This window comes from Malaclemys terrapin, chromosome 23 (genome assembly GCF_027887155.1).
Source record: "Malaclemys terrapin pileata isolate rMalTer1 chromosome 23, rMalTer1.hap1, whole genome shotgun sequence".
NCBI lineage: Eukaryota > Metazoa > Chordata > Testudines > Emydidae > Malaclemys > Malaclemys terrapin.
Window position 1 is genome coordinate 6,590,814 of NC_071527.1, and position 11,591 is coordinate 6,602,404.

The 11,591-nt window shown below is 48.3% G+C and overlaps 1 protein-coding gene across 4 annotated transcripts in view; it reads left to right on the forward strand.

The window, feature by feature from the left end:
* SP1 (Sp1 transcription factor) overlaps positions 1-11,332 on the forward strand; it is a 40,758-nt gene extending 29,426 nt beyond the window's left edge. For all 4 annotated transcript variants that reach the window (XM_054012376.1, XM_054012377.1, XM_054012375.1 and 1 more), the window contains exons 5-6: positions 2,936-3,135; positions 4,232-11,332. In XM_054012376.1, the coding sequence (XP_053868351.1) occupies positions 2,936-3,135; positions 4,232-4,548 (517 nt within the window). In that variant the 3' untranslated portion in view covers positions 4,549-11,332. The remainder of the gene's footprint in view (positions 1-2,935; positions 3,136-4,231) is intronic.
* The last annotated feature ends 259 nt before the right edge of the window (positions 11,333-11,591 follow it).

Here is an 11,591-nt window from a genome sequence, read left to right on the forward strand (position 1 = left end):
ACATGGTGCACTACCAATTTGCAGTCCTTCCCTTCGGCCTATCCTCGGCCCCAAGAGTGTTCACGAAATGTATGGCTGTTGTGGCAGCGTACCTTCGTCGGCAAGGGATACAGGTGTTCCCGTACCTAGACGACTGGCTGGTACGCGGTCGCACCAAAGAGCAAGTTCAAGCTCACGTCCACAGAATAGTGCACACATTCAACGAGTTGGGCATCCTACTCAACAAGGACAAATCCACTCTAGAACCTACCCAGAGAATAGATTTCATCGGCGCAGTTCTAGACTCCAGACGTGCACAAGCCATCCTGCCAGACAACCGCTTTGGCACCATCACGAGCCTCATTCAAGGGCTCCAGGCCTTCCCAACTACCACGGTGAGGTCGTGCCTTACCCTGCTGGGTCACATGGCTTCCTGCACGTACGTAACCAGGCATGCCAGACTTCGGCTTCGCCCACTCCAGACCTGGGTGTCATCAATATACCGTCCACATCGGGACAGCCTGAACATGGTGGTCACGGTCCCGAACTCGGTCCTGACCTCCCTCACCTGGTGGCTAGATCACAATGTGGTCTGCGAGGGGATGCCTTTTCACACCCCACAACCCTCTCTGCACCTGGTCACAGACGCTTCATCTCTGGGTTGGGGCGCCCATCTCAACGGACACCATACCCAGGGCCTGTGGACTGCACCCCAGTTAGCCCTGCACATCAATGTTCGGGAGCTGATGGCGGTGCGCCTGGCGTGCCAGGCATTTCTCAATCAACTACGTGGCCGTTGTGTGTTAGTTCTCATCGACAACACCACGGCCATGTTTTACATCAACAAGCAAGGAGGAGCACGTTCGTCAGTTCTATGCCAAGAGGCCATTCGCCTGTGGGACTTCTGCATCGCCCACTCAATCCATCTCACGGCATCGTTCCTCCCTGGAGTCCAGAACACTCTAGCGGACCGACTCAGCAGGTCCTTCCAGACACACGAGTGGTCTATCCGTCCGGACATCATACATTCCATCTTCCGGAGGTGGGGGTTTCCCCAGATAGACCTGTTTGCATCCCGAGACAACAGGAAGTGCCACGTGTTCTGCTCCCTACAAGGTCGAGCTCCGGGCTCCCTCTCGGATGCGTTTCTCCTTCCCTGGAAAGACCACCTGTTTTATGCCTTCCCTCCGTTTCCTCTGGTCCACAAGGTACTGCTCAAATTGCGCAGAGACCAGGCACAGGTAATTCTGATCGCTCCAGCGTGGCCGAGACAACATTGGTACACCACACTGTTGGAACTCTCGGTTCAGACTCCGATCCCGCTTCCGTTATGTCCGGATCTCATCTCTCAGGACCACGGCTGGTTGCGTCACCCCGACCTGCAATCACTCCACCTCACGGCGTGGCTGCTCCATGGTTCACCCAGGCAGAGCAGCAATGCTCGCTCTCTGTCCAACAGATTCTGCTGAGCAGTAGAAAGCCCTCAACACGCACCACGTACCTGGCCAAGTGGAAGCGGTTCTCCTGTTGGTGCGAACAACGAGCCACGTCCCCGTTGCAGGCACCCATTCCCCTCATTTTGGAATATCTCCTCTCCCTAAAACAGCAGGGGTTGGCGATATCTTCAATTAGAGTTCACCTGGCCGCTATATCGGCCTTTCACCCAGGGGAACTCGCGTCCTCGGTATTCTCTAACCCAATGGTCGTTAGATTCCTCAAGGGCTTAGACCGGATGTACCCACAACAACGTCAGCCGGTCCCGACGTGGGACCTCAACCTGGTTCTCTCCAAGCTCACAGGTCCTCCATTCGAGCCACTGGCCACCTGTTCACTTCTGTACCTATCCTGGAAGACAGCCTTCCTCGTAGCCATCACCTCAGCAAGGCGTGTTTCTGAACTCAGGGCGCTTACATCTGAGCCCTTTACACAGTTTTTCACAAGGATAAAGTGCAGCTTCGTCCACACCCTGCCTTTCTCCCTAAGGTGGTTTCTCCTTTTCATATCAACCAGGATATATTTCTCCCGGTCTTTCATCCTAAACCACATGCCACTCGCCAGGATCAACGTTTGCATTCCCTGGACGTACGTAGGGCCCTGGCCTTCTATATTGACCGCACAAAGCACTTTAGAAAGACGACGCAACTCTTCGTTGCAGTGGCCGACCGAATGAAAGGCTCACCGGTCTCCTCACAACGCCTATCCTCCTGGATTACGTCTTGCATCCGGACTTGCTATGACCTGGCAGGTGTCTCAGCACCGCACCTCACCGCTCACTCCACGAGGGCCCAAGCTTCCTCGACTGCTTTCCTGGCACATGTTCCGATCCAGGACATTTGTAGAGCGGCGGTTTGGTCATCAGTCCACACATTTGCAGCTCACTATGCACTAGTGCAGCAGTCCAGAGACGATGCTGCTTTCGGATCAGCGGTTTTGCACACAGCAATGTCTCACTCCGACCCCACCACCTAAGTTGGGCTTGGGAGTCACCTAATGGAATGGATATGAGCAAGCACTCGAAGAAGAAAAGACGGTTACTCACCGTTGTAACTGTTGTTCTTCGAGATGTGTTGCTCATATCCATTCCAAACCCGCCCCCCGTCCCCACTGTCGGAGTAGCCGGCAAGAAGGAACTGAGGGGGCGCCGGGTCGGCTGGGGTATATATTCAGCGCCATGAAGGCGCCACTCTAGGGGGCTCCACAGCCGACCCGCCGGTGTTGCTAGGGTAGAAAATCTTCCGACGATCGTGCACGCGGCGCGCACACACCTAATGGAATGGATATGAGCAACACATCTCGAAGAACAACAGTTACAACGGTGAGTAACCGTCTTTTTCCATTGTGCGAGCTCAGCAGCCCCGCCGGATGCCACGTTTAGGAAGCTGATGTTTCACCTCCCTGGTAGCGAGAGTGGAGAGGCTCTGTAAATTAACGCCTTGATTTCTTTGGATTCTTCCAGGGGTTCTGGAGATCCCGGTAAGAAGAAGCAGCACATCTGCCACATCCCGGGCTGCGGGAAGGTGTATGGCAAGACGTCCCACCTGCGGGCTCACCTCCGGTGGCATACTGGGGAGAGGCCTTTCGTCTGCAGCTGGATGTTCTGCGGGAAGCGCTTCACGCGCAGTGACGAGCTGCAGCGGCACAAGCGCACGCACACAGGTAAGCCCGGGAGCCTGCCCTGGCTCTGCGAAGGGAGCACCTGCCAGGTGCGCTTAGAGCAGGGGCGTGGGGGAGCCTTGTATGTATGCTGCAAGGGGTGCCAGGATCCTTGTGATTGCCAACACTCTCCACTATGGGCCTGGTGTTCGTCCAGTGTTCATCATCTATTGCTTTGGGATTCCGCAGTACAGGTATATTTACAGGTTCTGTCACCAGCTGGACAAAACCATGACTCTTCTGTTCGTTGGCAGCTGCGTCAAGCGAATCCTCTGCAGTACTTTCAGCTGAGATGTTTTCCTCAGCTTAGGATCCCCAAAACAAGGAACAGCTAGAACTGCTCAGAAAGCCACCCACAGGGGGAAGTAACATTCAGAGTAGGGGGAGATTAATGTGAGAGGGTCTGAGAGGCCATCATGGAGACAGAGCCAAAGAAATAACACGTGAGAGCCTGATCTCACTCTTGAGAGCGTCCACACTGAGCGGAGCCCTGTTGAAATCCGGGGGGCTCTGTGTAGTGCATGATTCACAGTTCAGGGTTAGGGCCCACAACGTTTTGGGGAAGAGGGTGTGTTTTACTCCACATAATAGATTCAGTTTGGCAAGTGGGTGGATGAATTCTTTCTCGCTACATCCCTCGTAGTTCTGAGACTTTGGTTCTAGTGCAGTAACTAAAGGTGGCTTCTGACGCCTGGTATGTTTTCATCACCAGTAAATCTGCTTTGGTCAGAAGTTGTATAAAGTGAAAGAGAAAGCCGGTCAGAGAAGAGTATGAAGACCGTTGGATGTTAGCATGGCAAAAGGCACTGACTGCAAGTCTTGTCAGAGTTATTTCTGAGGGGCAGAGCCCTGCTATCTTTCACTGAAAGGCAGTTGAAAAGTGCTGCACCCCTCTCTCCCTTAATACCTGTCGAGGTTGCTCTGTGAGCTTCATCCAGGCAATAGCTGAAAATTGCTTCTTATTCAGAGTTTGGTTTGTATGTTGAGCCCTTGTTTGTTTGTTACAATGTGGTGGAAAGGTTTGGCTTCCCATAAGGACGTTAAGGAAGCGCGTTGTTGAAATGGCTGAGCGGTTCTCCTCTCCCGTTGCTGTTCACAGGTGAGAAGAAATTTGCCTGCCCGGAGTGCCCAAAACGCTTCATGAGGAGCGATCACCTGTCCAAACACATCAAGACCCACCAAAACAAGAAGGGAGGCACAGCCAACAATGTGGCCATGAACGTCTCTGCGGTCTCCATGGACACCGGGACTTCGGAGGGAAACAGTGGGCCAACCCCATCGGCCCTCATCGCAACCAACATGGTGGCCATGGAAGCCATTTGTCCCGAGGGCATCGCACGCCTTGCCAGCAGCGGCATCAACGTCATGCAGGTGGCAGATCTTCAGTCCATCAACATCAGTGGCAATGGATTTTGAGACTGTGAGAACCACAAGACATGGACGATGTACAAATCTGGGGTTCAAGGTAGTGTGCTGAGAGGGTAGGGTCAGTTACACCTTCTAGCACGAGAGCCCAGTTCCTCTCTGCCAGGAATGCTACCTGAAAACAAGGCCCAGCGATCGGCTCAGACCTCTGAGGCCCAGTGACTACATGGGGATGCCAGAGCTTTTTTTGACTCGACTTTCCCTCCTCCCCCATAACTTCTCCCCTACATTTCCCTCAGTAGCTACCCCTGATGCCAACATGCCTTGGTAAATGTATATGATCATTGAAATACTTTTTAGCGCAAAAAAAAAGATTCTATATTATTATTATTATTATATATATAAAAATATAAAATGTGTTCATTTGAGCAAGGAAAAAAATTGCTGCGACCAAAGTGTTTTTGGTCTATTTTGGATGCCTTATCTTTGAACAGATGACCCCGTGGGTAGTTAATAAGACAATACCCAAGCTGTTGTTCAGATGCTATATTACATTTTACATTGTAACCTTAAAAAAAATTAGCCTTTTGTATGCTCTGCTTTTAGGTTTCTTTTTTTCCTTAATTTTTTTAATTATTTGGGTGAGGTTTTCTTCATATAAAACAGTCACCCTCTTCCTTCCCTTCACCCCTTCGTTGCTTTATTTTAAATTGTATTTGCTGCAGAGATTCTCCTATCCGACTTATTTTAACCTTGCTCTTTCATTCTGAGCGTAAGTGTACATGTAAAATTGATTGTAAAGGTTTTTGTGCGGGTTCACTCGAGCTATTTACCAGAAGAGGGTCCGGGACCCATAATGCATTCTGAGATTTTTGCGGGGGGGGGAGGGAAGGGGGAGTCTAGGGCAAATTTATTTTTCTGCAGTTGGTCTTAAAAACAAAACACCAACGTCAGCGCGACCAGGGCTGGTGAGATGAAGACACCTTGAGTGTCGAGTGGCAAAAAATAAGGCACTAGCTGAAAATGCAGTGGAGAAGAGACCACCGATAACGTTGTGTCTATTCAGAGTAACGTGCCTAGTCCGGTTAAAATGTAGCGTGAAGGGATTGCCTGTTGGCATCCCTAATCTGAGGGTTAATGCAGAGCAGCTGATGCTAGTGCAGAGGGTGTGTTGAAATTGACTGTTGGTCAGACTGGCAGGCTGCTGGTACGTTTGTAAGTGGCAGGGCGTTTGCTGCCAGACATGGACTTCAGGCATAGGGTGCTTAGTGGACATGTCACACGGCCCCGGGCTGGGGCTGTTTATTAATGGGAGGCGTGTCTCTTATTCAGATTAAATCATCACATCATCTTGCAGGATTTTTTTTTCTTCCAACACTACATTGCTTTTCTGGCTCCAAGGCTTCCCTTTTCTTTCAAAGATTTCCAAACCAGTAATTGGAAACAAAGGAATTTCCCGGCCGTCTTTTCCTCTTAGTCTTTTTCAAGCCCATGGTGGGCTAGTAGTACTGAACACTGCTAGACTCCTCTGTCCAGCTCACTCTTCGTCCCCCGCCCTTCTCTTCCTGCTGCAGCCTCAACAAAGTGGGTGTTCCCGATGTCCCCTCTGTTTCCCCTAGCCCTTCTGTGAAGCCCAGTGGAAAGTCCTTACAACAGCATAAAATTGTAGGAAGAGGACCTCGTGCCCTGTAGACTAGGGGGGGCGGGGGGGTGTTCAGGATTTAGAATCCCTCCAGTTGGGAATTCAGACACCTTCATGTGTGTCACCCACCTCCCTCGGCCCACAAATCATCCTTGATAATGAAGTGTCATTCATGCACTCGTGCATTTCAGCGCTTGGTGACTTCTTTAGTAAATCTTTGGTTCAGAGACACCTGATGGAAAGACAAGGGCTTGAAGAATCCTCTAGGAATAGGGTGAATTTTATTTAATGAGGATGATAAGCAGTGTTCGGGTGTGTTTTCATAGAAAAATAAATACAGGAAACTGCCATATACTCCAACACCCTGGTGTTCGATAGCTTATTAGTGCAGGCAGGTGGTGGTGGTTTTAATTTGTAAGATGGATCTTCTGTTGAATCCCTTTGCTAGGGAAGGTAGAAACATTGGGGTTTGCATTAACCAGAATCAAGGCTGAGCTGCAATAGAGCCCTTGTCTGGAAGAGTGGGAGGGAAAGGTCTGTGTCTAATATGTGGAAAGGTTTTTATATTTGGAACTCTGTTGGAAAGTGCAGCAGTTTTGGAAGTTAAAAATTAAAACCCCTTCTATGGGTTGCTGTTGATTATGTAACTATATCAAATATCTATCAAAGCATTTAAAACAGAAATCTGGTGGTGTGTGCGGAGGATAGCGTTAGGCCAGTGTTAATTGTTCCTCTCAAAAAGAGGAAGGAAAGAGGTAAGTAGCAGGTGGGAGGGCAGATATTACAGTGGAGTCAATGTGTCTCTTCACATTTTGGTCCCACAGTTCTTGCTAATTTTCAGCACACATGGAGGTGTTGGACTCCCGTTTCATGCTTTTTGCTGGGAGGCTTCTAGGGAGTTTTGTATGTATGTGCGTGGAATTGCAGGAAGACAACCTGTTTGGTAGGGAGAAACAACGTTGGAGTGAAATAAAACTTTATATGAACCTGAATCACACCTGTAAATGGTGCTTACTTTCTCTCTAACTAAAAGCAAGTGTGATTCTGCTGTATATTTTATATACACCTTGCATAGAAACACTTCTTTTAACCTGTTCTACCTAAGGAGAATACACTTTGAAATGAGGCAAATGCCGTGTGCTTCGGGGCTTTATAAGAAAGTTCAGGAAGAACGTCCATTATTAATTATTTCAAAAGCTCTCCTAGACCAGTTGCTGAGAGCACAGAGCCAGTTTTGATAAGAACTATTCATTGGCACCAGCATTGAGAGGTGGTTCTTGCTGGTTTCTTCCCTATTCCAGTGTTTCTTGGAAAGGGAGGGAGATGCTGCATCAAGGCTTTTGGGTCAGGAATAGCAAATGAGACCACGGTGTTCCAATCAAACAGAAGCTAACTGTGTGCCTCTCGGAAGATTATTGCTTGGACACTGCAGTTCTGGGATCTAAGCATCTGTCCTGTGTCAAACCGGCTGAGTTCTAGAGAACTGAATTCTGGGCTAGGTTGGGAAACAGATATTAGTCAGACTAGTATCATGGGGATAGCCATAAAAGATCATTCTAAAATGACCAGGGTCTTCTATGCTGTTAGCTTACAATACCACAGATGGGCAACTTCTCTGTGAATTCCCTTTTCTCCTCCACAAGGGCCAAATTCTTTCCCCTCTTCATGGGATGTGATGCAACCCAGAACACCAGGAGCGGGTATTTGTAATCAAGCTGCCATTAAGACACACAGGCTGACCATGGTTGCCAAGGTAGCTGGGCTCTGAAGAGCCGATCACTCAGAAGTAACTTTTTTTAGTGTAATGCAAACCTCAGCACTAATCCGCAATTGTCTTGTTTGCTTTAAAATCCTGTTTTTTTAACTCTATATGCAAATTCCCTGCAGCTGGGGGATATTACAGGTTCTCTTTTCAGATCTGAGTTAAATTTTTGGCAAGGTCTGTCTGTCAGCCAGCTCCCTTGTCTTCATTCTGGGTGTGGCTTGCTCATTTGGGTTTGGAGAGAGATTTCTTCCACAGTGGGATGTGAGAGTTTTGTACCTTTACCAGTTCAGGACTGCTTGGTGACCTTTCCTCACCAGACTCTGTGTCTTTGTTGTCAGAGCATCAACATGCCTTGTCAGTTTCAAACAGCAGTACCTTCCCTTTGCACCTGCAAAAGGCCTCCTTGTCTTCAAAGCAGGAATTGGTGCATGCCGGCAGGAGGCAAAATCCTGCCAAACTGTGAAGTGTGAACACATTTTTACCTTTTTAAAAAATAAATACAGGGAGGGAGGAATCTTAGCTATCACTGTAAATTCCTCAGGCTGATTTCTTTCATCTCTCTATCTCTATTTTTGGATTTGTATATTTTTATATAGGAAACTTTAAACATTTGTATTTTTTTAACAATCTGTGAAGCACTATAAATTCCAGTTGTGTCAAATGTCAAAATCTTCCACATCTTGTGAATACTGGAAGCTACGGATGGTTAGTAGAAAGCAGTGTTTAAAAAAAACAAACAAAAAAAAAACACGTTTCAGTAACTCTGCCTCGTTGGGCTATTTGGGTGCCCGTTGCTAGAACAGCTACCTGAGAACATTGCCAATTCCTCCTTGTCACTTGCATTCTTTAATGTATTGAGGTCCAAGGTAGATTTAGAGAAGTTCTGGAAACTACGCTGGTTACATCGCTTGGTGACTACATTGTCAAGTAGTTATCCAGTATGTCAATTGCAATGGAGTGCTGCGCGGAGCCCTTGTCTCCATTGAGAACATAATGTACTTTCATCTTCCGTCCACATAGCTGTCCACTAATCCAGGATAGTCCCTTAAGAAGCCTAGTATAACCTGAGAAGGGCTCGAAAGGATTGCTAATGGTAATGTCCTTGTCCTTGAGGGGCTGTGTAACCTAACTAGAAGGGAAAGTGGTGGTCAGCCTGGATGGTATTGCCTTGTTTCTAAGCACCATCTTTGAGGAATATTCTTTGGACTGAGGTTTCTCCTGGTTTCATTGTGACAGCGTTGAACAGGTCCCAACAATGGAAAGTTCACCACAGAGAAATGGTGCGCTTTTTTTTTCCCCCATTAGGGAACCAGAATTAGTCTGTAGTTTCCTGTGGAAACAAATCGCCCTGCACGTGTCTCCATTCCTCAGCGATTTAGGCCTGGTCTGCACTTAAAAATCAGACCCATTGCATGTAGCGACGTCACTCAGGGCTGTGAAATATGATGGGCCCTGAGTGCTGTAGATGGGTCATCCTAACTCCTGGTGTAGATGGGGCGAGGGCAATGGGATCTTCTGTTGACCCAGCTACCGCCTCCGAGAGGCGAATTAGCTCCATTGACAGGAGTTTTTCTGTCTACGTAGGAAGCATGGACGCTTCGGCACAGCCGCAGCGTTGTAGCTGTAGTGTAGACGTGGCTATACCGCGTGTCAAATCCAAGAGCAGCAGCACCATCGTAGGCGTTAGGGCAGCTGTTTATAGATTGGAGATGGAAAACAAGCAGAATAACGTGGGTATGGACCGTACCTTGAACCTATGTGAAGTGGCTGGTCCTAGCTGCAAGAGCGATGCAGTTCTTGCCCAAATCCAGGCAAACCGTAGGAGAGATGTTTACTAAAGGCTAATTCCCAATGTCCCCACCCCACCCCGGTTCTGTTAACATACACGATGGACCAGCGAATACAAAGAATGTAAAGTATCTGAGAACCTCGGTACAACCCCATAGCCTCTCTGGCCCAGATCCACAAAGGTTTTTGGCTCCTAACTTTCATCGATTTCAGTGGAAGTTAGAACCCTAAATATCTTGGTGGATCCTGGCCTTTGTGTCTTAGATGAGGGCAGCTCTTTGGGGGCAGTGGGAAGAAGAGGTGGCAGAGGGAGAATGTACTCACGGGCTGGTGCAGCACCTGAGGATCTGAAGATACTCTCCATTTGCAAAAGAAAATTTCACCCGTGGGCTTAGAAATGAGATTTCTCCATTACTGTTGACCAGCCACAGCTCCCATGGGAGCCTCGCTGCCATTGCCCAGTTCGCTTTGGCATGCGTTAGCCTCTCTGGTCTCATTAGACAGCCGCTCGTTAATACCCATCACCATCCTCTGCTAATTCGGGTTGCCCCGTTTACCCATCTGCTGGCGAGGGTCTGGTAGCCGGCTCACAGCAGGCTTTGTCTCATGCTGCAGAAAGTTGCCAAGTTCCATGTGCCATAACTGGGCTTTGTATCCTCTGGTAACAAGTTTGGGTTGTTTCGTGGTTGTTTGAGCAGCAATGCTGAGGGCTGATGTTGCAAACTCAGTGGGGGGAAATCTTGACCTCGTTTACAACCGAGGCAAAGCTCCCATTGACGTCGGCGTGTCTGTTGCTTCCAGTAAATGAATTGCACTGTTCACCCCAGCACATGACTGGCTGCTTCTGTGTCAGGCTCTCAGGTGCGCGGGGAGCGCCTGTATAACTTTTAGATCTGCAGTTCCCTGTGGAATTAACTGTGCCTTTTTATACAGGGGTTCCAAGTGGCCAAACCATTTGCAGGCAGGATTGCACTGGGCTGTTTTTACCAATTATTTTTTTACCCCTACCATGGCTCAAAATGGTCTCTTCCAGCTTTAATCTACCCAGCCCTGTTTTTCCTTAAACTTGGTTAGCATTTCACTTCCCCCACCCCGCTTGCTGGGGAAATAACATGTGTCCACTATTCTATGCATTACAATGGGGTTGTGTGCATGGGGCGAGGCTAGTTTAGCTGTTGCTTTTGTGAGTTAACCTGCGCCAATACCCCTCTGAGGGTTAGTGAAACCGTTTCACCAGCACTTCCTGTAGCTCCCTGGTCCCTCCTCTGACCGCCGCCCCCATCATTCCAAACAGGCGCCTTGATTCGATTCACCTTTTGGGTGCTGACAGCACATGCTTCGCGCAACCTGTAACACTGGCAATAATTCTCTCGCTGTGTAAAGACTGTTTTATCCTGTAATAATGTCTTTGTGCTTTTTTTTAATCCAATTGCCGATGTAATGATGTCTGAAACACATTTTAAAAGTGCTATTTTTTTTTTGTACAAAGATTAGATTAAAATGTAGTTTGGCTCCTTTGTAAACAGATTACAACTTTTTTTTTTTTTTAAGGTAAATAAACAAGCGTCTACGGATGGCATGGTGAAGTTTGTGCTTTAAAGAATAAAGAATATTTCAGTGCCCTTTGGCATTCACCTTGAGCTCAAGCGCCTTTGCCCAATACCTGTTGCCTTGCTTCTTGGTGAACTGCAGTTTGTAAATGTATTTTTGTTCCTAAAGCACTGTAGTAAATGAGAAAGCAAGTGTCGCTGGATGGCGGTAGGCTATCTTTCCATTGACTTCCTCGGGCTGTGGATGTTGGAATCTGCAGAGAGAATCTTCATCACAGATGAAGAGACAAACCCAACTCGTGTGTCCATCGGTCTTGAATTTTATTGTTCATAAGAACTGCCAGGCTGG